Raw genomic sequence first — 26,761 nt, forward strand, 5'->3', positions numbered from 1 at the left:
AGATACCCGCCATATTGGGCAGTCAACATCACTCAGAAATGGCATTTTAAATATTCACTTACCTTTGATGACCTTCATCAGAATGTTCTCCCAGGAATCCCAGTTCCACCATAAATGTTTGATTTGTTCGATAATGTTCATCAGTTATGTCCAAATATCTTCTTTTGTTAGGGTGTTTGGTAAACAAATCCAAAAGTGCATTCAGGTCGCGTCGGATGAAAAGTTAAAGTTCCGTTGCAGCCCGTAGAAACATGCCAACCTATGTATGGAATCAATCTTTAGGATGTTTTTAACATAAAACTTAATGTTCCAACCGGACAATTCCTTTGTCTGTACAAATGAAGTGTAATGTAGCTACCTTTCACGTGAGCGCGCCAGACCGAGGCTGTGGCACTGCCAGACCACTCACTCAAAGAGCTCTTATGAGCCCCTCCTTTAGAGTAGAATCCTCAAAACAGGTTCTAAATACTGTTGACATCTAGTGGAAGCCTTGAAGTGAAACATAACTAATATCCCACTGTATCTTCAATGGGGGCTGAGTTGAAAAACTACAAACCTCAATGTCCCACTTCCTGGTTGGATTTTTTTCTCAGGTTTTTGCCTGCCATGTGATTACAGTAGTAATTTTGTCACCCTCATCATGGCAAAGACACGGAGAAATGCATATGATGCAGCTTTCAAGTTGAAGGCGATAAATCTGGCTGTTGGAAAAGGAAATAGAGCTGCTGCATGGGAGCTTGGCCTTAATGAGTCGATGATAAGACGTTGGAAACAGCAGCGTGAGGAACTGACTCAGTGCAAAAAGACAACAAAAGCTTTCAGAGGGAAGAAAAGCAGATGGCCCAAAGTATTTGCAGCCACTCGACATCAGTGTAAATCGTGCATTTAAGGTGGTGCTCCTTGTTCAGTGGGAGGCTTGGATGACAAGTGGGGAGAAATCCTTCACTAAAACGGCCGCAGGCGAAGAGCATCTTATGGTCAAGTCTGCCAGTGGGTCCTGACAGCGTGGAGCATTGTCAAAAAATCCACTATCATTGAAGGGGCAGCATGAGCTCAGCGGGGTATTTGCCTCCGGATGAAAGTGACGAGAGCGACAATGAAAACGATCCAACGTCGGAAGAAGCAATTCTGAGGCTATTCAACTCCGACACCGAAGGAGATGACTTCAGTGGTTTCAGTGCACAGGAGGAGGAAGATGGTGACCAATGACTTTCTTGGTAGGCTACTGTTTTAATTTTGGTTACAAGCCGTGTTTCGTTTAAAGGCTGTGTAAAGTTCATTTGTTTCAATGTACCGGTAGGCACCTGCGGCTTATAGACACGTGCGGCTTATTTATGTACAAAATACATATTTTTTAATAATTCAGTGGGTGCGGTTTATATTCAGGTGCGCTTAATAGTGCAGCAATTACGGTAATTAGGGCACGTTTTTCAACCAAGCTACCCAATACTGCCCCCTACCCCAAAGAAGTTAACTTGGGTCAAATGTTTCGGGTAGCCTTCCACAAGCTTCCCACAATAAGTTTGGTGAATTTTGGCCCATTCCTGATGACAGAGCTGGTGTAACGGAGTCAGGTTTGTAGGCCTCCTTGCTCACACACGCTTTTTCAGTTCTGCCCACAAATGTTCTTTTGGATTGAGGTCGGGGCTTTGTAATGGCCACTAAAATACCTTGACTTTGTTGTCATTAAGCCATTTTGCCACAACTTTGGAAGTATGCTTGGGGTCATTGTCGATTTGGGAGACCCATTTGCAACCAAGCTTTACTTCCTGACTGATGTCTTGATGTTGCTTCAATATATCCACATAATTTTCCTGCCTTGTGATGCCATCTATTTTGTGAAGTGCACCCGTCCCTCTTGCAGCAAAACACCCCCACAACATGATGTTGCCACCACCGGGCTTCACGGTTGGGATGGTGTTATTCGACTTGCAAGCCTCCCCCTTTTCCTGCAAACACAATTATGGTCATCATGGCCAAACAGTTCTATTTTTGTTTCATCAGACCAGAGACCATTTCTCCAAAAAGTACGATCTTTGTCCACATGTGCAGTTGCACACCATAGTTGTTTTTTTATGGCGGTTTTGGAGCAGTGGCTTCTTCCTTGCTGAGCGGCCTTTCAGGTATATTGACAACCTGAAAAGCCGCCAATATAGGACTTGTTTTACTGTAGATATAGATACTTTTCTCCATGTTTCCTCCAGCATCTTCACAAGGTCCTTTGCTGCTGTTCAAGGATTGATTTGCACTTTTCGCACCAAAGTACGTTCATCTCTAGGGGACAGAACGCGTCTCCATCCTGAGCGGTATGACGGCTGCGTGGTCCCATGGTGTTTATGCTTGCGTACTATTGTTAGTACAGATGAATGTGTTACCTTCAGGCGTTTGGAAATTGCTCCCAAGAATGAGCTTGACTTGTGGAGGTCTACAATTATTTTTCTGAGGTCTTGGCTGATTACTTTTGATTTTACCCATGATGTCAAGCAAAGAGGCACTGAGTTTGAAGGTAGTCCTTGAAATGCATCCACAGGTACACCTCCAATTGACATCAGTTCAATCAGAAGCTTCTAAAGCCATGACATCATTTTCTGGAATTTTCCAAGCTGTTTAAAGGCATAGTCAACTTAACGTATGTAAACAGTTTATAATAAGTGAAATAATCTGTCTGTAAACAATTTTTGGTAAATTTCTTGTGTCATGCACAAAGTAGATGTCCTAACCAACTTGCCAAACTGCCATTAGTTTGTTAACCTCTTAAGTCGACCCTCTACCTTTTCGAACATTCTGTTAAAAATCGCGCAACATTTCAGCGCCCTGCTACTCATGCCAGGAATTTAGTATGTGTGGATAGAAAACACTCAGACGTTTATAAAACTGGTTAAATCACGGCTGTGACTATAACAGAACGTGCGTTTCATCGAAAAGTGCAGGAAAATCTGATCACTGAAAATGGAAAAATATATCCATGCGCCACTTCAACCGATTGATAAAGGTGAACCACAATAAATGCGGCCGAGGTTGCAATTACCTACAGCTTCCACACGATGTCAACAGTCTTGTCATTTGCCTAGTCTTTGTTTCTTGGTCAAACGAACAAGAGACAGCCTTTTTCTTCAGGTCTCCGACCGGATATTTTGGTTGAGATTTACCCGGACATTATTTCCAGACGTACAGCTATAGAATATGCATCGCCTCGTGATCAATTTGATCGCTTATTAACGTTTACTAATACCTGAAGTTGCATTACAAAAGTATTTCGAAGTGTTTTGTGAAAGTTTATCGTCAACTTTTTTCATTTAAAAAAATGACGTCGCGTTATAAAACGATGTTTTTTTCCTTGATTACAGTCTTCATAGATTGATATCTAGGCTATATATGGACCGATTTAAACGAAAAAAAGACCCAATAGTGATTATGGGACATCTAGGAGTGCCAACAAAGAAGATGGTCAAAGGTAATGAATGTTTTATATTTTATTGGTGCGTTTAGTGTAGCGCCGACTATGCTAATTATTTTGTTTACGTCCCCTGCGGGTCTTTTGGGGTGTTACATGCTATCAGATAATAGCTTCTCATGCTTTCACCGAAAAGCATTTTAAAAATCTGACTTGTTGCCTGGATTCACAACGAGTGTAGCTTTAATTCACTACCCTGCATGTGTATTTTAATGAACGTTTGAGTTTTAACTAGTACTATTAGCATTTAGCGTAGCGCATTTGCATTTCCAGATGTCTAGATGGGACGCCTGCGTGTCAGGTAGGAGCAAGAGGTTAAAAGCGCAGAGAACATCATGAAGAACAAGGAACACACCAGGCAGGTCCGAGATACTGTTGTGAAGAAGTTTAAAGCCGGATTTGGATACAAAAAGATTTCCCAAGCTTTAAACATCCCAAGGAGCACTGTGCAAGCGATAATATTGAAATGGAAGGAGTATCAGACCACTGCAAATCTACCAAGACCTGGCCGTCCCTCTAAACTTTCAGCTCATACAAGGAGAAGACTGATCAGAGATGCAGCCAAGAGGCCCATGATCACTCTGGATGAACTGCAGAGATCTACAGCTGAGGTGGGGGACACTGTCCATAGGACAACAATCGGTCGTATATTGCACAAATCTGGCCTTTATGGAAGAGTGGCAAGAAGAAAGCCATTTCTTAAAGATATCCATAAAAAGTGTCGTTTAAAGTTTGCCACAAGCCACCTGGGAAACACACCAAACATGTGGAAGAAGGTGCTCTGGTCAGATGAAACCAAAATTGAACTTTTTGGCAACAATACAAAACGTTATGTTTGGCGTAAAAGCAACACAGCTCATCACCCTGAACACACCATCCCCACTGTCAAACATGGTGGTGGCAGCATCAGGGAAGATGGTTAAAATTGATGGGAAGATGGATGGAGCCAATGATGGATGGAGCCAAATACAGGACCATTCTGGAAGAAAACCTGATGGAGTCAGCAAAAGACCTGAGACTGGGACGGAGATTTGTCTTCCAACAAGACAATGATCCAAAACATAAAGCAAAATCTACAATGGAATGGTTCAAAAATAAACATATCCAGGTGTTAGAATGGCCAAGTCAAAGTCCAGACCTGAATCCAATCGAGAATCTGTGGAAAGAACTGAAAACTGCTGTTCACAAATGCTCTCCATCCAACCTCACTGAGCTCGAGCTGTTTTACAAGGAGGAATGGGAAAAAATTTCAGTCTCTCGATGTGCAAAACTGATAGAGACATACCCCAAGTGACTTACAGCTGTAATCGCAGCAAAAGGTGGCGCTACAAAGTATTAACTTAAGGGGGCTGAATAATTTTGCACGCCCAATTTTTCAGTTTTTGATTTGTTAAAAAAGTTTGAAATATCCAATAAATGTCGTTCCACTTCATGATTGTGTCCCACTTGTTGTTGATTCTTCACAAAAAAATACAGTTTTATATCTTTATGTTTGAAGACTGAAATGTGACAAAAGGTCGCAAAGTTCAAGGGGGCCGAATACTTTCGCAAGGCACTGTATATTCACCCCACCCTGTGTTGTAATCAAAACTCACCAGAAAGCATGTAGTCCTTGGCTCAGACAGTGTACAGTAGTAGTCTGGGCTCAATAGCATCTCATTTGTGTGCAAGAGGGTTGCAATTCCATTGAATTCGGGATAATTCAAACGAAATATGCCACAAGACCTAGAATTGCCTTGTGTATCCCACAAAAAAAGGTTTACTGTTATAAGCTAACTTTTTTTGATGAATTTAAGCAAAATTCCCCAAATTCCCGGGCTTAACTTCCCATGGAAAATATCTGGAAATTTACCGTAAAGTTTCTGACCCTTTGCAACCCTAGCCGACAGACATGGTTTCCCTGTTTCTATCGCCTAGACAACTTTTGCATTATTTGTATGTGTTATTTGCTCAGAACGTTTCTTGTATTATTACCTCTAGCCAACCATAACTTTTGGATATTAGATCGGTGGGCACTCACCAAAAATTCGAGCTGAAATTTGACCTGGATCCTTTATTTGAAATTCCTGAGGCAGCTCTACTCATCCTGGGGTCTGCACCAAGACGCTGGAGTAGAGGAAGAAGTAGGACTCAAGTCTCAGGCGGCGTGCATACCATCCACTGCTTCAGAGTATATTACTTGCTTACTTTCAGTCCCTGGATGATAAAGTAGACGAGCTCAGGGTGAGGTCTCCTTCCAGGGAGACATCAGGAACTGTAACATACTCTGTTTTACTGAATCATGGATCATTGCTAATCTCCACTCCGGGATGGCTACAAGAGTCTCCCCCACCCTCCCTTAGGTACATCAGATCATGTCTCCAATCTGCTCCTCACCAGAGGAGAAACTTAAGAAGGAAGCTCCCGTGGTAAGGATGTTGTTTCCACTGTGACGATTACAACTAATCCAAACCAAAAACCGTGGTAGATGGCAGCTTTCGCTCAAAAATGAAAGCACGAACCACCATATTTAACTATGGCAAGGTGACTGTGAACATCGGCGTGTACATACAGACCAGCTGACATCAGTAAGGCAATCTGATGCAATGGGACAGTACAGGGACAAAGTAGAGTTGCAATTCAACAGCTCAAACAAGAGACGTATGTGGCAGGGACTCCAGACAATCACAGATTATAAAGGGAAAGCCAGCTACGTCGTGAAAACCAACAGCTCGCTCCCGGGAGCGCTAAATGCCTTCGCCCGCTTTGAGAGAAACAACATTGAGCCGCTGACACAGGCCCTCAATGCTCACAAGGATTGTGTTCTCTCGTTCTCTGTGTCCGACGTGACTAAATAATTATAAGCATGTTAACCCCTGCAAGGCTGCCGGTCCAGACCAGCTCTCTGGAGTTTTTACAGACATATTACATTTCTTCATATCCCAGTCTGTTGTCCCACTTGCTTCAATATCTCCAACATTGTTCCTGTACCCAAGAAAGTGAAGGTAACTGAACTAAATTGACTATCGCCCAGTAGCAGTCACTTCTTTCATCATGAAGTGCCTTGAAAGGCAAGTTGGGGACCATATCACCACCACCTTACCCGACACCCTAGACCCACTACAATTCACATATAACCCCAACAGATCCACTGACATTGCAGTCGCCATTTCACTGCACACTCTCTTATCCCAACTGGACAAGATAAATACCTACTGTATGTAAGAATGCTGTTTATTGACTACAGCTCAGCCTTCAACAGCATAGTGCCCCCCAAGCTCATCACTAAGCTCAGGGCCCTGGATCTGAACACCTCCCTGTGCAACTGGGTCCAGGACTTCCTGACGGGCCGACCCCAAGTGGTGTACGTAGGCAAAAACACCTCCGCCATGCTGATCCTCAACACTGCATGGCCACGCACATCTCCAACTCAATCATCAAGTTTGCTGACGACAACAGTGGTGGGCCTGATTACCAACAATGACTAGACAGCCTACAGGGTGGAGGTGATAACCTTGGCAGAGTGGTGCCAGGAAAATAAACTCTCCCTCAATGTCAACAAAATGAAGGAGCTGATCGTGGACTACAGGCGGCAGTAGAGAGAGCACGCACCCCTCATCAACAGGGCCTCAGTGGAGAGGGTCAAAAGCTTCAAGTTCCATCACTGATGGCCCCTTCACATAGACAGTGCATGAAGAAGGTGCAACATCGCCTCTTCAACAGGGGGCTGAAGAAATCTGTCTAACAGTGCATTCGGAAAGTATTCAGACCCCTTGACTTGTTCCACATTTTGTTACATTACAGCCTTACTCTAAAATGTATTACATTGGTTTTTTTCTCATCAATCTACACAATTCTCCATAATGACAGTGAAAACAGGTTTTTAGAAATGATGTACATAAGTATTCAGATCGTTTGCTATGAGACTCCAAATTGAGCTTCCGATGCATCCCGTTTCCATTGATCATCCTTGATGTTTTTACAACCTGTGGTAAATATAATTGATTGGACATGATTTTGAAAGGCACACACCTGTCTATATAAGGTCCCACAGTTGACAGTGCATGTCAGAGCAACAACCAAGCAATGAGGTCGAAGGAATTAGACAGTATTGTGTCAAGGCACTGAGCTGGGGAAGGGTACTAAAACATTTCTGCATCATTGAGGTCCCCAAGAGAGCAGTAACCTCCCATCATTCTTAAATGAAAGAAGTTTGGAAGCGCCAATACTCTTCCTAGAGCAATCTGGGGAGAAGGGCCTTGGTCAGGGAGGTGACCAAGAACCCAATGATCACTCTGACAGAGCTTCAGAGTGCCTCTGTGGAGATGGGAGAACCTTCCAGAAGGACAACCATCTCTGCAGAGCTCCACCAATCAGGCCTTTTATGGTGGCCAGACAGAATCAGCCCTCCAGTAAAATGCACACTACCGCCCGCATGGAGTTTGCCAAAAGGCACCTAAAGACTCTGACCATGAGAAACAAGAATCTCTGGTCTGATGAAACCAAGATTAAACTCTTTGGCTTGAATGCCAAGCGTCATGTCTGGAGGAAACCTGGTTAATGTTGCATAGGCTTATGTTTTTTAAGTCTTGTGGTAGATCTCTGCTTGTGTTTTGACTCAAAGTGATCTCGACTCAAAAGGTTGACTACTGGTCTAGGGTGTCTGAGATGGTGGAGTTAATACCATCCTCTCAAAGCACTTCATAATTACAGAAGTGAGTGCTACAGGGTCATTGTGCCTTTTTAGAATTATTGGGGACAGGAATTTTGGTGGTCACAGGTTGAAAGTCACCGCATGCTCTGAGAATGCACCCTGGAATACTTGCCGGTGTTGACCTGATTCAAGACGTTTCTCACGTCGACCTTGGAGAGCACATTCCCCCAACCCTTTGGGTTGTTGACAGCCCTCACACCCGGCACGATGTTGTCAAAGCGTGCATAAAATGCATTGAGTTTGTCTGGTAGAGGTATCGTTGGTCAGATCACTGTTGGGTCTTCCTTTGTAATCCGTAATGGACTGTAGCCAGGCGTTGGAGCCTGTGCAATATGATTCCACCCTTTTCCTATATATGGTCTATATTTATTGGGGGCTTACGTATTAAAATAACATGCAAAACAAGTGACACACATCAATTTGGTACCTTCGGTCGAGTGTTAGCACCAACTCATGTAACCCCTGTTTCTCGACCGTGTAAATTGGGGTCACGTCTTTGCAGATGTAAGTTGTAATGGCAGCTGTTATCTCCTTCCATCTTCGTGATTCTTTTCCATATGGTGTGACGAGGACAAAAGCCTCTTGCAACGTCTGAGTCGGATTTGTTTTGAGCACTCAACGGTACTTTTTGGGGTCTCATCCGTAGACTCTCTCCGTACTGTTTCACATGATTCTTGCGTAGGTGGTAAGAGGTTAGTGGTGTTTGAGCCTGTTGTTTGGACTGGCCTGCGGCATATTTAGCAGAGGACGGTTTCCTGGTCCGTGTCAGACTTTTCATACCCAAACCACGTCCATGCGACCGAAGTAGCCCCTCTTTTAGGTACGAGCTCCGTGTGTCCGTGCTCTGTGTCACGTTCACTCTCCTCCATGTTTGTTTGTTTGTGTTGCAAATTTCAGAACGCAAAGTGTTATCCAATTGATGAAAAATATTGCCCTAAAGAGTGTGATTTGCGACACAACGAAATAGACGATACAGCATAATATGAAACAATATGAAGCGTGAAAATTCTAATATAGCTACAATTGACTTGCATTGGATTTGTCCCACAAATACTAAATGAACAAAAATAATGCCTGGAACAGCACTATCTAGTTTTCAGAACCTGGTAATATCAGGAAGTAGGATAGGACATTAACCTAACAACTTCAATGACACAATTCTCTGGACAGGGGGAGAAACATCACCAAATTCAGTGTGAATAGATTACATAGGATGAAGAAACAATACTCCGAGCCGCAGCACCATACTACTTGTGAGACATAGAGAACTGATACTATATACTCATTGTTGGGTGGTGTGGGTGGCTTTTCACAATTTCTTTGGATTCCTCATGTCTAACTCATTGTTAGAAAAAGGTTTAGTCCAAATCGGATGTTGGGTGTAATATTTATTAAATATATGAATCCTATAAATTAAAATGGACAATTTGGGTGCAAATCAAATTAGCTGATTTTGTTTTTTAGATTAAATCATATTTCAACAAAATAAAGCTGCAGGAATGCTAATCTTTTTCTAACAACACAAACCATTTCAGAACTATCTGAGATGTGTCAATCCTCTTTCTTGTGCTCTTTGAGACGGAACGACCATTTGAAATCCCCCTTTCAAAGACTTGTTGAGAGATTGATGGAAGATGAGTAATATCACATGTAAGTTAAAGACAACTACAGAAGCTAGTCTTGAGGGCACATGCAGAAGTCATTGTCTCCTTGAGGCAGAGTTCAACAATGTGTGTGATTCTTGTAGAGTTTTAGTTCAATTTGACAAACTTAAACTAAGTTGTAGGAGTCCCTCAAGCCTCCAGATGTATCTGAAGGACATGTAATTGATATTGTATTGTTTGGGGAAAGGACGGAAACACAAGGCAATGTGCTGAGGAAGATAAATGGCCTGTCTTTTGGGCTGTCCTACATTTTAGGCCAAATAAAAACATTCTTTGTGCTGTCCAAATAACTTGGCATGGCAGGGTATAACAAAGAACTGCCACAGCCCCCCACCCTAGGCCTGGGACAAACGCACCAGGACATGAGTTCTGCCAAGAACAGACATTAACAGAAACATGGCAGGACATCAGATCACTGGAAAAACAATGACCTCAGAAACAGACAGCCCAGGTGAGTGTGTGTGTGGTGGTTTGACTACGGTCTTCAGTTTAGCTTTACCAGGTTGTATGAACCACGTCCATGAGAAGCTAGGGTCTCTCAATTCAAATGCCCCTCTTCTTTCTCCAGACCAGGATGCAGAGTTTGCAGCCAGACCCGAAGGCTCAGTACAGCAGTGTATACGAGGCCCTGAGAAGGATCATCCAAACGGAGGGCCTCCTCAGACCCTTGAGGGGCCTCAACATCACCATGCTGGGGGCTGGCCCTGCCCACGCCCTCTACTTTGCCTGCTACGAACGGGTCAAGTGCACACTCAGCGAAGTAATTCAGAATGGAGGCAACAGCCACATAGCAAATGGTACAGTTCTGTTTCCCTTGGAACTCTCATGTTTCACACTGACCACTGGAACATGGCACAGAAAGAAGTGAATTGTTTTGGTAGTCGTGATAAACGTACAGTATAAATAAATAATTGGCTTGAGACGGTTGAGGTGAGAATTGATGTAGTATCACATGAAGTATTGTATGTTGATGGGTGTGAACATGTGCAGGACTGACTGATGACTCTGTCCCAACTAGGACTGGCAGGCTGTGTGGCCACTGTGCTGCATGACGCAGTCATGAACCCAGCTGAAGGTAAGGCTTTGAAAGGGGGCATTGGGGTGTTCGATTTAGATTTCTGTGATGTTCTCAATTAGAAATTAATACAGAATATGAACCCCCTTGTCTTTGTTCCCCTGTCTGTGTGACGATGCTGTCCTGCATGGTGTCTTAGTGGTGAAACAGCGGATGCAGATGTACAACTCTCCCTACCGGAACCTGTTGGACTGTGTTCGGACTATACGACATACTGAGGGGCTCGCAGCCTTCTACCGCAGCTACAGCACACAGCTGGCCATGAACATTCCCTTCCAGGCTGTCCACTTTATGACCTATGAACTGATGCAGGAGCGGCTCAACCCCCACAGACAGTACCACCCCGGCAGCCACATACTGTCTGGGGCTGCGGCGGGAGCTGTGTCGGCAGCGATAACCACCCCGCTGGATGTGTGTAAGACCCTGCTCAACACACAGGAGAACGTAGCGCTCAGCTCCATGCACATCAGTGGTCATCTCACAGGCATGGCCAATGCCTTCAGGACAGTGTATCGCTTTGGCGGCATGGCTGCCTTCTTCAAAGGGATCCAGGCCCGGGTCATATACCAGATGCCCTCCACTGCAATTGCCTGGTCAGTCTATGAGTTCTTTAAGTACTTCCTGACCAAGCAGCAGATGGAGGGAGAGGCTGGGACAGCAGGCCCAGTCTGAGGAAGGGCTGTGGACGGGTTCGACCGTCCACCACACGTATTCTGGAAGCTCCTGGCTCTCCAATGGAATCCATGCCAAACGTCTCATTGTGTACACAATGTCGTGTTCATAATTTATATATATGTGTGCTGTTGTGTAATAATCTGTGTTTTCTCAAAGGGAAGTCACTGCAATGGAGGAAGTTTGAAAGACTTGCTGCGGGAGTGGTAGACTGTGGCACTCCTTACCCTTCTTACGTACTCAGCAAGCCCTTCCGTTGTACAGTGTCATTCGTTAGAGGAGTGGAGGCTGTTACATGAACAGGAAATGCACAGAGATGGCTTGTCTTTCCATTAATGCAGAGAAAAAGGCATCTTCATATGGCAACAGGCCCTTTTCACAAATCACCTGTTCACTACGCGCACAACACTCCCAACTTTGTCTATCTAGTGATTGTGTTTGGCTGCATTCATACAGTATGTATACTGAACAAAAATATAAATGCAATTTCAATTTTTTACTGAGTTACAGTTCATGTAAGGAAATCAATCAATCAATTGAAAGAAATTCATTAGGTCCAAATCTATGGATTTCACATGACTGGGCAGGGGTGCAGCCATTGGTGGGCCTGGGAGGGCATAGGCCCACTCATTGGGGAGCCAGGCCCAGCCAATCAGAATGAGTATTTCCCAACAAAAGGGCTTTATTACAGTCAGAAATACCACTCAGTTTCATCAGCTGTCCGGGTGGCTGGTCTCAGACGATGCTGCAGGTGAAGAAGCTAGATGTGGAGGTCCTGGGCTGGCGTGGTTGCACGTGGTCTGCGTTTGTGAGGCCTGTTTGCGTACTGCCAAATTCTCTAAGACGTCGTTGGAGGCGGCATATGTTAGAGACATTTTAACATGCAAATCTCTGGCAACAGCCCTGGTGGACATTTCTTCAGTCAGCATGTCAATTGCATGCTCCCTCAACTTGAGACATCTGTGGCATTGTGTTGTATGACCCTTTATTGTCCCCAGCACAATGTGCACCTGTTTTAATGATCATGCCGATTAATCAGCTTCTTGATATGCCACACCTGTCAGGTGGATGGATTATTTTAGCAATGGAGAAATGTTCACTAACAGGGATGGAAAGAGATTTGTGCACATTTGTGCTTTTTCGTGCATATGGGGGAAAAATGGGATGTTTTATTTCCGCTCATAAAACAGAGGACCAGCACTTTACATGTTGCGTTTATATTTTTGTTCAGTGTAGATCTGATATGGGGAACACTTTTTTAAATGTACTTTTCAGTGCTTGTATTTTATGGATTCAGAAGAGACACGTGGCTTTTTGCTTGATTTTTCTTGTGTATTTATAAAGGACTGTTTGAACACATTCCTGAGTCTCGCTGCACAGTAAACACAGAACAATTGCGCTTTCAAAGTGCCTCTTTAGTAATGAAGTCCGCTACAAGCTAAGCTTTTTGTGTTGTTCAGGTCCTAAATAGATTGGACTGATCATTATTTCCATGATCATAATCATTGTTTGCCATTAAAAGGACTTATCATTCTGTGGTTTGAATCTCAAATGGTATTTTAAATGTTAACTCTGGAAGCCAGATTTGATCAATCATAGCAAGAAACCACCCATGTCAAAACCAGATGTACTGAAATAGTACCACATTGTTATTTTTCCTTGGTCAGAAGGTTGGCATCATGCAATGTGGCTGTAGTCTGAGCTGAACCTTTCAAGATTAGGGATATTTTCTATTCTGTGTTAGAAATTGGCTCAACCCTCAAATGTTGGATATTTTCACTTTAGATTGGTCTTCATTCAAACCTCCGTACTAGAGGTCGACCGATTTGTGATTTTTCAGCGCCGATACCGATTAATCTGACTATTTTATTTATTTATTTGTAATAATGACAATTACAACAATACTGAATGAACACTTATTTTAACTTAATATAATACATAATTAAAATCAATTTAGCCTCAAGTAAATAATGAAACATGTTCAATTTGGTTTAAATAATGCAAAAACAGTGTTGGAGAAGAAAGTAAAAGTGCAATATGTTCCATGTAAAATATGTGCCATGTAAGAAAGCTAACGTTTCAGTTCCTTGCTCAGAACATGAGAACATATGAAAGCTAGTGGTTCCTTTTAACATGAGTCTTCAATATTCCCAGGTAAGAAGTTTTAGGTTGTAGTTATTATAGGAATTATAGGACTATTTCCCTCTATACCATTTGTATTTCATTAACCTTTGACTATTGGATGTTCTTATAGGCACTTTAGTATTGCCAGTGTAACAGTACAGCTTCTGTCCCCCTCCTCGCTCGAACCAGCAACACAATGACAATTAGCGCACGCTAACTAGCTAGCCATTTCACTTCGGTTACAGGAGCCTCATCTCGGGAGTTGATAGGCTTGAAGTCATAAACAGTGCAATGCTTGACGCACAACGAAGAGCTGCTGGCAAAACGCACAAAAGTGCTGTTTGAATTCATGTTTACGCGCCTGCTTCTGCCTACCACCGCTCAGTCAGATACTTAGATACTTGTATGCTCAGTCAGATTATATGCAACGCAGGACACGCTAGATAATATCTAGTAATATCATCAACCATGTGTAGTTAACTAGTGATGATTGATTGTTTTTCATATAAGTTTAATGCTAACTAGCAACTTACCTTGGCTTACTGCATTCGCGTAACTCCTTGTGGAGTGTAACGAGAGAGGGAGAGAGGCAGGTCGTTATTGCGTTGGACTAGTTAAGGTTGCAAGATTGAATCCCCCGAGCTGACAAGGTGAAAATCTGTCGTTCTGCCCCTGAACAAGGCAGTTAACCCACTGTTCGTAGGCCGTCATTGAAAATAAGAACGTGTTCTTAACTGAATTGACTAGTTAAATAAAGGTGTAAAAAATAAATAATAATAATCGGCAAATCGGCGCCCAAAAATACCGATTTATGAAAACTTGAAATCGTCCCTAATTAATCGGCCTTTCCAATTAATCGGTCGACCTCTACTCCGTACCTCCCATACTCAAGATTGCAGTAGTTTAGTTTCAGTAATTTTATTTTAACCACACAGTGAAGTGAGTCGGGCCTCCTTTTCCTGAGGTTACTGGAATCCCTCAACGTAACGGCCCAAATATTAGTCTTGTTTGAACACGGTAGTAGGCCTATGCACTGGAATCACGCACAATGATCAAGAGTGTTAGTGTAAATTGTATAACAATCTTCTATGTTTAAGAGAATAAGCTTTCAAAAAATATTTTTAGGCAAGCCCTTTAAGCATTGGATTCTGTCTGTGACAGTGAGACAAGTACTAATGGTTGACCAGATGAGCTGTTTGTTCTCTGGCATATTTTAGCCACGAACTGTGCTCTCCCTCTTCCCAGCATCTTGGCTCAGTGTTTTCTGCTCCAAGACGAGACATTTATCCACACATTGCTGTAACCAAAAAGCTGCGAGATTTGTTTGTTTTTAAATAAATGCTTGTTTTATTTTCATTCACCAGTGAAGTATAAAGTTCTATGAGATCTCCAAAGATCACAGTCCCTCAAATGTAGGCTAATTCATTCCTTATTTAAAAAATCCTAAAGATAATGCATTGTTTGATTCCACTCACAAACCTGTATTTTTGAAGTTGGTGGTGAACCTACCTGTGAAATAATAATAAATTAAAGGACTGCTTATTGGCAGTCCTTTAATTCCAAGCATAATCTCCAGCCAAAATATCTTTAGCATCTTTTTCTTTGGATTTCTTCATTAAAGCTTGTAATTTAGCTGTCTCTTGGCTTATTGCCTTATGTTTGAAAAGTATCTGTGGGTGCCTCAGCATTTTTATGAAGGGTAGCGATATAATTTCTTCTCCAAATGTACTGTATCTGTGGAGGCTGAAGTGTTTGGTGGTATGGGATATTTTAGTCTGAACTGGGAGGACCAGGTAGAGAGAAGTTGGCACAGTACATTACCGTTTTTTAAATTTAAATTGTCACTCTTAATTTGAGCCTTTTCTGTGTGTTTTATAGAATTACACCTATGTTTTTGCTCAATATCACAGCTATTGTTTATGTAAATGTAAACAAATATGCAACACATTTAGGTTGATTAAATTCAAGCTTTTTTACAACTATTGGACAGCTGAAGCTTCATTCATTTGATGTTAGTTTATGGCATATTGTTGGTTCATATTTTTGAAAAGTGAATTCAAGACTTGTCATGTATGATTCTGTACAAATCAAATGTTATTTGTCACATGCACCAAATACAACAGGTGTAGATCTTACTGTGAAATTCTTACAAGCGCTTAACTCCATTTCTTGAACTGCATTGTTGGTTAAGAAAATGTTTACTAAATAAACTAAAGTTTATTTTTAATTTTTATTATTATTTTTTAAATAAATATTCTTGTTATACCGGGATTTCTTATAAGCGTCCAGATTAGTGTCCTGCTCCTTGGAAGCGGCAGCTCTAGCCTTTTTAGCTCGGTGTGGATCTTGCCTGTTATCCAAATGCAGAACATGCTATTTCTGTTCTGACTTTTATTCGATTTGTATTAATCTTATTTTTAAATGCTCGTCATTCAGTTGATGGAATTCATTGCATTAAAAAGCACTCACCAGGTCTTTTAACCCCTCTTCAATAACACTGCTCTCATACATTGTTAAATGTTTAGCAGGACTGATATTCTTTTTAAGAAATAGATGGGTTGGTTGATAATTCAAGATTGGAAACATTTGCTTAACTAATATTGTTCACAGATTCAGTCTGAACTACTTTTTTTTTTTTTAGCTTCTGATAAAATAGCCACAGAATATTACATTGCATTACAGCTCTGGAAAAATACTTTGCTTAATTATCTAGCTTGTCTAACTTGACCGTAAGATCATTTCAACAATGTACGTTGTATGTATTACTATGTATGCCACATTAAGTGATTTATATATTTCAATGGAGATTGGGAAATTAAAATCTTATCCAGGTATGTTCATCATGTAACATTGTTGCTGCTTTTTTTGCACACAACAAGGGGGGAAACTGGGATAATATGACTAGAGTGCCATCTACAGTACAATTTTAGATTTGGGGGGCAAAAAAACATGCAAATGTTAAAATGAAGGTGGTTATGCTGCTACAGTATGTAACACTGGAGCTCAAATAAAATGCAAGTGGTCAATGCTGTGTTTATTGGATAAACCTATTTTTGTTGACAATGATGTAGGAGTATCACTGAGGGCTCAATCTTAAGTAAACGGATCTGTCTACCTTAAACTTTGTTGCATTAGAACCAATAGAGGGCACTATAGTTGTAAATTCATCTCATGGATAGCCTCCTTAATCCAGCCTGCACTCATGAGGGCACTGCTAGAGTTGTTGGCCTATATCCAAGATAGACCAGAGCTTGTCCTTTCCAAATTGAGTACCACTGTATGTGTCCTATCTTTATAACCTAGCGGTAAAACCCAGTAATGGTTACAATCGTTATTTCACCATTAATTTTTCTGTTTGGGATTTTACTACTACTTCATATATCAAATCAAATTGTATTTGTCACATGCGCTGAATACAACAGGTGTAGACCTTACTGTGAAATGCTTACTTACCAGCCCTTATTAACCAACAATGCAGATTTAAGAAAAATAAATAAAGGTAAGAGATAAGAATAACATAATTAAAGAGCAGCAGTAAATAACAATAACAGGGCATACCGGTACAGCGAGTGTGCGGGGGCACCGGTATTGAGGTAAAATGTACCTGTAGGTAGAGTTATTATTAAGTGACTATGTATAGATAACAGAGTAGCAGCAGCAGTGTAAAAAAATGGGGGGGTGAATGAGAATAGTCTGGGTAGCCATTTGATTAGCTGTTCAGGAGTCTTATTGCTTGGAGTAGAAGCTGTTTAGAAGCCTTTTGGACCTAGACTTGGCACTCCGGTACTGCTTGCCGTGTGGTAGCAGAGAGAACAGTCTATGACTAGGGTGGCTGGAATCTTTGACAATTTTTGGGCCTTCCTCTGAAACCGCCTGGTATAGAAGCCATACACACTACCCTCTGTAGTGCCTTGCGGTCGGGGGCCGAGCAGTTGCCATACCAGGCAGTGATGCAACCATCAGGATGCTTTTCCTGTAGTCCACACCTGTAGTCCATCATGTCCTTTGTCTTGATCACGTTGAGGTTGTTGTCCTTGCACCACACGGTCAGGTCTCTGACCCAGCCGTGCAGTCATGAGTGAACAGGGAGTACAGGAGGGAACTGAGCATGCACCCCTGATCGGCCCCCGTGTTGTTACCTACCCTTCACCTGGGGGCGGCTCGTCGGGAAGTCCAGGATCCAGTTGCAGAGTCAGGGATTTAGTCCCAGGGTCCTTAGCTTCGTGATAAGCTTTGAGGGCACTATGGTGTTGAACGTTGAGCTGTAGTCAATGAATAGCATTCTCACACAGGTGGTCCATTTGTCCAGGTGGGAAAGGGCAGTGTGGAGTGCAATAGAGATTGCATCATCTGTGGATCTGATGGTGCGTTATGAAAATTGGAGTGGGTCTAGGGTTTCTGGGATAATGGTGTTGTGAGCTTAACATGGCTACAGATGTGAGTGCTACGGGTCTGTAGTCATTTAGGCAGGTTACCTTAGTGTTCTTGGGCACAGGAACTATGGTAGTCTGCTTGAATCATGTTGGTATTATGGACTCAAGACAGGGAGATGTTGAAAATGTCAGTGAAGACACTTGCCAGTTGGTCAGCGCATGCTCGGAGTACAATTCCTGGTAATCCGTCTGGCCTTGCAACCTTGTGAATGTTGACCTGTTTGACGGTTTACTCACATCGGCTGTGGAGAGTGTGGTCACACAGCCGTCCGGACCAGCTGATGCTCTCATGCATGTTTCAGTGTTACTTGCCTCGACGCGAGCATAGAAGTTATTTAGCTCGTCTGGTAGGCTTGTGTCACTGGGCAGCTCTCGGCTGTGCTTCCCTTTTGTAGTCTGTAATAGTTTGCAAGCCTTGCCACATCCAACGAGCGTCGGAGATGGTGTAGTAGGATTAGATTTTAGTCCTGTATTGATGCTTTGCCAGTTTGATCGTTTGTCGGAGGGCATAGCGGGAATTCTTGTAAGAGTCCGCTCCTTGAAAGTGTCAGCTCTAACCTTTAGCTCAGTGGGAATGTTGCCTGTAATCCATGGCTTCTGGTTGGGGTATGTACGTACAGTCACTGTGGGGATGACGTCTTTGACGTACTTATTGATGTGGTGTACTCCTCAATGCCATCGGAAGAATCCCAGAACATATTCCAGTCTGTGCTAGCAAAATAGTCCTGTAGTTTAGCATCTGCTTCATCCGACCACTTTTTTATAGACCGAGTCACTGGTGCTTCCTGCTTTAATTTTTGCTTGTAAGCAGGAATCAGGAGGATATTCTTATGGTCAGATTTGCCAAATGGAGGGCAAGGGAGAGCTTTATACACGTCTCTGTGTGGAGTAAAGGTGGTCTTGATTTTTTTCCTCTGGTTGCGCATTTAACATGCTGATAGAAATGAGGTAAAACTGATTTAAGTTTCCCTGTACTAGGAGCGCCGCCTCTGGATGAGCGTTTTCCTGTTTGCTTATGGCAGTATACAGCTCATTGAGTGCGGTTTTAGTGCCAGCCTCGGTCTGTGGTGGTATGTAGACTCTCTAGGTAGATAGTGTGGTCTACAGCTAGATAGTGTGGCTAGAGATACTCAAAACCTTGAGACTTCCTCAGATATTTACATTTACATTTAAGTCATTTAGCAGACGCTCTTATCCAGAGCGACTTACAAATTGGTGCGTTCACCTTAAGACATCCAGTGGAACAGCCACTTTACAATAGTGCATCTAAATCTTTTAAGGGGGTGAGAAGGATTACTTTATCCTATCCTAGGTATTCCTGAAAGAGGTGGGGTTTCAGGTGTCTCCGGAAGGTGGTGATTGACTCCGCTGTCCTGGCGTCGTGAGGGAGTTTGTTCCACCATTGGGGGGCCAGAGCAGCGAACAGTTTTGACTGGGCTGCGCGGGAACTGTACTTCCTCAGTGGTAGGGAGGCGAGCAGGCCAGAGGTGGATGAACGCAGTGCCCTTGTTTGGGTGTAGGGCCTGATCAGAGCCTGGAGGTACTGAGGTGCCGTTCCCCTCACAGCTCCGTAGGCAAGCACCATGGTCTTGTAGCGGATGCGAGCTTCAACTGGAAGCCAGTGGAGAGAGCGGAGGAGCGGGGTGACGTGAGAGAACTTGGGAAGGTTGAACACCAGACGGGCTGCGGCGTTCTGGATGAGTTGTAGGGGTTTAATGGCACAGGCAGGGAGCCCAGCCAACAGCGAGTTGCAGTAATCCAGACGGGAGATGACAAGTGCCTGGATTAGGACCTGCGCTGCTTCCTGTGTGAGGCAGGGTCGTACTCTATATCGTATATAGATATCGTAATAGATATCGTGCACCAGTTGTTGTTTACATATATGCATAGCCCCCCCCCCCCCTCGTGTCTTACCAGAGGCTGCTGTTCTATCCTGCCGATAGTGTATAACCACCAGCTGTATTTTGTCGTTCAACCACGACTCGGTGAAACATAAGATATTACAGTTTTTAATATCCTGTTGGTAGGATATACGTGCTTTCAGTTCGCCCCATTTATTTTCCAGCGATTGAACGGTAGCTAGCAGGACGGAAGGCAAAGGCAGATTAGCCACTCGTCGCCTGATCCTCACAAGGCACCTTGATCTTTTTCCGTGAAATCTCGGTTTCTTTCTCCAACGAATGACGGATCTGGGCCCGGTCAGGTGTCTGTAGTATATCCCTCCTGTTCAATGCCTTGCGCCTTCAACGCTTTGTCATCTGAGGTGAGTAATCGCAGTTCTGAGTAATCACATTTTCAACATGTCCCTGATTTAAGTCTGTAATACCAACATGTTTCAAGCAGACCACCATAGTTCCTGTGCCCAAGAACACAAAGGCAACCTGCCTAAATGACTACAGACCCGTAGCACTCACGTCTGGAGCCATGAAGTGCTGGTAATGGCTCACATCAACACCATTTTCTCAGAAACCCTAGACCCACTCCAATTTGCATACCGCCCAAACAGATCCACAGATGATGCAATCTCTATTGCACTCCACATTGCCCTTTCCCACCTGGACAAAAGGAACACTTATGTGAGAATGCTATTCATTGACTACAGCTCAGCGTTCAATACCATAGTACCCTCAAAGCTCATCACTAAGCTAAGGATCCTGGGACTAAACACCTCCCTCTGCAACTGGATCCTGGACTTCTTGACGGGCCGCCCCCAGGTGGTGAGGGTAGGTAGCAGCACATCTGCCATGCTGATCCTCAACACTGGAGCTCCCCAGGGGTGCGTGCTCAGTCCCCTCCTGTACTCCCTGTTCACCCACGACTGCATGGCCAGGCACGACTCCAACACCATCATTAAGTTTGCAGACGACACGACAATGATAGACCTGATCACCGACAACGACAAGACAGCCTATAGGGAGGAAGTCAGAGACCTGGCCGGGTGGTGCCAGAATAACAACCTATCCCTCAACGTAACCAAGACTAAGGAGATTATTGTGGACTACAGGAAAAGGAGGACTGAGCACGCCCCCATTCTCATCGACGGGGCTGTAGTGGAGCAGGTTGAGAGCTTCAAGTTCCTTGGTGTCCACATCAACAACAAACTAGAATGGTCCAAACACACCAAGACAGTCGTGAAGAGGGCACGACAAAGCCTATTCCCCTCAGGAAATTAAAATAATTTGGCATGGGTCCTGAGATCCCCAAAAGGGTCTACAGCTGCAACATCGACTGGTTGCATTACTGCCTGGTAATGCGGCCTCTGACCGCAAGGCACTACAGAGGGTAGTGCGTACGGTCCAGCACATCACTGGGGCTAAGCTGCCTGCCTTCCAGGACCTCTACACCAGGCGGTGTTAGAGGAAGGCCCTAAAAATGGTCAAAGACCCCAGCCACCCCAGTCATAGACTGTTCTCTCTACTACCGCATGGCAAGCGGTACCGGAGTGCCAAGTCTAGGACAAAAAGGCTTTTCAACAGGTTTTTACCCCCAAGCCATAAGACTCCTGAATAGGTAACCAAATGGCTACTCGGACTATTTGCATTGTGAGCCTCCCCCAACCTCTCTTTTTACGCAGCTGCTACACTCTGTTTTATCATATATGCATAGTTACTTTAACTATACATTCATGTACTTACATCAATTGGGCCGACCAACCAGTGCTCCCGCACAGTGGCTATACGGGCTATCTGCATTGTGTCCCACCCACCACCCACCAACCCCTCTTTTACGCTACTTCTACTCTCTGTTCATCATATATGCATAGTCACTTTAACCATATCTACATGTACATACTTTCTCAATCAGCCTGACAAACCGGCGTCTGTATGTAGCCTCGAAGTAAAATGAGGCATGAGGATTGGGTGTTGAGACCACTTGAGACCAAAATGGACTTTCCTCCGTCGAGACGTCCCTCTAAGGCCCTTCTGCTAGCCCCGGCCTGCCAGCTGTCTGAATCGCCATGTCTCCAGCCAGCCCAACCACTCACTGGACCCCTATTGATCACCCAGCTACGCATGCCTCTCCCTAATATCAATATGCCTTGTCCATTACTGTCCTGGTTAGTGATTGTCTTATTTCACTGTAGAGCCTCTAGCCCTGCTCAATATGCCTTAACCTACCATTTAGTTCCACCTCCCACATATGCGGTGACATCACCTGGTTTAATCGTCTCTAGAGACAATATCTCTCACATCATTACTCAATGCCTAGGTTTACCTCCAATGTACTCACATCCTACCATACCTCTGTTTGTACACTATGCCTTGAATCTATTCTATCACGCCTAGAAACCTGCTCCTTTTACTCTCTGCTCTGAACGCACTAGACGACCAGTCCTGATAGCCTTTAGCCGTACCCTTATCCTCCTCCTCTTCTGTTCCTCTGGTGATGTAGAGGTTAATCCAGGCCCTGCAGTGCCTAGCTCCACTCCTACTCCCCAGGTGCTCTCATTTGTTGACTTCTGTAACCGTAAAAGCCTTGGTTTCATGCATGTTAACATTAGAAGCCTACTCCCTAAGTTTGTTTTATTCACTGCTTTAGCACACTCTGCCAACCCAGATGTCCTAGCCGTGTCTGAATCCTGGCTTAGGAAGACCACCAAAAACCCTGAAATTTCCATCCCTAACTATAACATTTTCCGACAAGATGGAACTGCAAAAGGGGGCGGAGTTGCAATCTACTGCAGAGTTCTGTTTTACTATCCAGGTCTGTACCCAAACAATTCGAGCTTCTACTTTTAAAAATCCACCTTTCCAGAAACAAGTCTCTCACCGTTGCCTCATCCTATAGACCACCCTCTGCCCTGGACACCATATGTGAATTGATTGCCCCCCATCTATCTTCAGAGATTGTGCTGCTAGGTGACCTAAACTGTGACATGCTTAACACCCCGGCCATCCTACAATCTAAGCTTGATGCCCTCAATCTCACACAAATTATCAATGAACCCACCAGGTCCAACCCCAAATCTGTAGAAACGGCCACCCTCATCCTAACCAACTTGCCCTCCAAATACACCTCTGCTGTTTTCAACCAAGATCTCAGCAACATATTCCCCCTCAGGAGACTGAAATGATTTGGCATGGGTCCTCAGATCCTCAAAAGGTTTTACAGCTGCACCATCAAAAGCATCCTGATGGGTTGCATCACTGCCTGGTATGGCAACTGCTCGGCCTCCGACTGCAAGGCACTACAGAGAGTTGTGCGTACGGTCCAGTACATCACCGGGGCCAAGCTTCCTGCCATCCAGGACCTCTATACCAGGCGGTGTCTGAGGAATGCCTTAAAAATTGTCAAAGACCCCAGCCACCCTAGACTGTTTTCTCTGTTACCGCACGGCAAGCGGTACCGGAATGCCAAGTCTAGATCCAAGAGGTTCCTTACAGGTGAAGGGGTTCCTTAAAGGTGAAGCCTGTAAAATGCCAAGAGTGCAAAGCTATCAAGGCAAAGGGGGGCTATTTGAAGAATCTCAAATCTCAAATATAATTTAATTTAACACTTTTTTGGTTACTACATGATTCCATATGTGTTATTTCATAGTTTTGATGTCTTCACTGTTATTCTATAGTATAGAAAATAGTAAAAATAAAGAAACTCTTGAATGGGTAGGTGTTCTAAAACTTTTGACCGGAAGTGTAAATTCCTACTGTGTACATGATAAAATGCTATGTTAATTGCGTTGTACTACTGAATGAAACTGTGAGAGATGCACTCAGACCAGCCTTTGTGATTGAACTTACATTAACTACAGTACTTTAGTTGGCTGCTTTGAGCAAACTTGTATGTAATATAACATTCTGGGAGCCTAGTGTATGACTAATGTGGAATTTTTTCAGGAATCTTTTGGCTTCCCTGAAAACAGGTACTGACAGGAGGTGCGACTCGAATGCTGATCCAGTTCCCCCCCCCACACACACAAAAACGAATTGGTATTAAACGCAATGTAAGACTAAAAACTGATTTGTGTGAAAACTATTTACAAGATATCTAAATATCTGTTGCACTGCCAATTCTGTGAGCATGTGGTCCTTGAAAAGCTCCTCTAGTCCAGCAATATGAGTCTCCCCAAGGTCGTCACGCTGGATGGTGATGGAGGGTTTGGTGGTCCACACAACAAAGGACAAAGTGTCCGTTCCAGTGATGTGGAGCTGCCCTTGAACCTGGTGCCAGGAAGGATGGTTGTAAGGCTGTAAGACACCCCCTCTGGATATAGAAATCCTTTGACTTCACTGCCTCTTCGATGGTAAGGTCCCTTGCACCATACGGTCGCTTGACCACCACCACTGTTGTGGTGCCCGTCTTGTTTTGCACGCTTTGTACAAAATAATAAAATGCAGTACTACAGGATATTTCTTAACGTAGCTCTTTATTAGCTAGCTATAACTTGCATGTTCACTTATCTCCAACCAGGATCAACTGACCATGACCTAACCATCTGGGTGGTCTTAACCAGTATGATACGGCATTAAAATGCATCCAATTATCATTCAGTACACATGAATATTAGTGCCCACCAGACCATCTGGTGATTCCAGGATCACAGACCATGTGACCCAAAGTCCTGACTCCTGCACATCCATCCCTGTAACCATTTTGAATGCCTTGATGTTCTCCTCTTTATCTGTGCCTCACTTTACAGACAACACCCCATCCAATGACAACACCTTGAAATGTATTTGTTGTAAGAAATGTGCTATAGAAATTATTTTATTTTATTGATGACATTACAGCTGTAGAATATTTCATAAACTGTAATTTTCACATATGAGGACAAGTGCAGTTTTTCCATAAACTGTTTTTTGTTAACTTGGGATTTTATCACTTGACATATCAATCATATAGTGGGAAGGATCCTATAAATCAAAACGGGATGCATGTAGCACTCTGAATAAATAAAGACTTTGCCTTTTTGAAGATTTGTCTCTGGTCATGAAACTACAATACAGGCTGGATGTCTAAACAAAGTCCATTTTGAATGTCAATAGATTGAATAAAACATTCTCAATGACAACATTCTAGAATTACCACTCATCGAGTTACCACTTAACCAAGTCTGGTATCAGGGGTAATCTGGTTAATAATTATGTCATTGAATAAGTGGTTCGTTGTATAGAAAACATTATATTGCTAAGATGCTCAAACTTAATAGCTACGCTCACAGACACCGGATAAATTGTGTCATACTGGCCCTGACCAAACCGGTAAATTGCCTCTCACTATAGTGGTCTTCTTCCCTTTTAATGTTGTTATTCTCATCCTTGAAACATGACATAAGGCATGAAATGGACACCAAGTTGACATACTGTGCAAACAATTATCAAAATGATTGTTTGATCTACTACTCTGATAACTAGCTAATGTGTTGTCTGTGGCCTAGCTTGGACAGAGGAAAGGGGATGCAAATTAATCGATTGGGCACAGGTATCTGGGCACGCTGGTTAACGTAGCTGACAGCTTTAAGTGCAGGAATTTCCTGCAGGAATTTGTAGTCTTGCTGTGGTCTTCTCTGTTGCTAATTAGTATTTCGAATTTGAGAGTAAATTGAGGTGAATATATTGACAAAAAACCCACCTTGTCCGAGAGAGAATTACATGGCTATCAAAAATGTCACGTAAGCCGACACAAAACACAGACCTTATGTGAAGTAGATTTAAAATTCCAGATGCAAAAATGAATGGGGGAAAAACGATTGGAATCATTACCGGGTATTATGGTGTCCAATGTGCCGTTCTATGGGAGCAAATTAATTATGGTGGCCAGAGCTAGTGAGATCCTATTGGCGCGTTCTAGCATTTATTTGCATATTTCCGTTAGAGAGCGCCTACTTTGAAGTGTGCGTGTGCAATAGCTCAATTCGCCCTTGCACTACTAAACAACACAATTTAAAAAAAAACTTTGGCAAAGGGTAAAGTCTACAAAACGCAGTCCACTCTCTTTGTTACATATTCTAGTTTGGGAAACAGAAAACTGTATGGAGATCAAATGTTTCATCGATGACAAAATGAGCAGGAATTCGGACAAAATCCATCTCGCTCCATCTTCTCCCACTTGCCTGCCATAGGGCTTCCTCTCATCACCATATTTGTTAGTATGTGGAAACGCCAACCGGATGCTTCATATGTTATACATCCGGTGAAAAATCTGGCTCATCTGGCCTGTATGCATTCAGTATTTTCTGAAATAATTTCGAAATATACTTAATTTAGTCTCTTAGCTAATCACCTATGCTTTGACCTTTTTATAGCTGTAATAACTGAAAAACATCTGAAATAACTTTTTCCTTAGTATTGTATCTACAATGCTATGAATGTATTCACCAATCACATACATAATATGAGTTATACATGTCCCAAGACACGTACACTCCTAGAGGGACTGCTGTCCCCTTTGTGTTTTGTTTTTTCCTTGCTGGCTGTTTATCTGTATGAATGGCCCATGTCGCTGTCCTTGTCATTCTGCTCTGCTCTCTAATCACTTTATCTGCAGTAAACCGTCCCACCACTTTGTGTCTCTGTCTTTGAGATAAGGTCGTTGGAAATTTCAACAGACTGGATCCATACACACACTCACATTCTCTTAACCATGCTGCTAAAACACACACACACACTGCTCACACACTGCTCAAGACAGTACGTACAATCAATGACA

General features: G+C 43.2%; 1 protein-coding gene across 2 annotated transcripts in view; it reads left to right on the forward strand.

Moving 5' to 3' along the window:
• LOC115111575 (mitoferrin-1-like) overlaps positions 1 to 16,708 on the forward strand; it is a 30,182-nt gene extending 13,474 nt beyond the window's left edge. For both annotated transcript variants that reach the window (XM_029637753.2, XM_029637751.2), the window contains 3 exons: positions 10,380 to 10,608; positions 10,830 to 10,886; positions 11,026 to 16,708. In XM_029637753.2, coding sequence (XP_029493613.1) covers positions 10,380 to 10,608; positions 10,830 to 10,886; positions 11,026 to 11,558 — 819 coding nt within the window. In that variant the 3' untranslated portion in view covers positions 11,559 to 16,708. The remainder of the gene's footprint in view (positions 1 to 10,379; positions 10,609 to 10,829; positions 10,887 to 11,025) is intronic.
• Positions 16,709 to 26,761: the final 10,053 nt, after the last annotated feature.

The sequence above is a fragment of the Oncorhynchus nerka genome, linkage group LG27 (genome assembly GCF_034236695.1).
Source record: "Oncorhynchus nerka isolate Pitt River linkage group LG27, Oner_Uvic_2.0, whole genome shotgun sequence".
NCBI classification, from domain to species: domain Eukaryota; kingdom Metazoa; phylum Chordata; class Actinopteri; order Salmoniformes; family Salmonidae; genus Oncorhynchus; species Oncorhynchus nerka.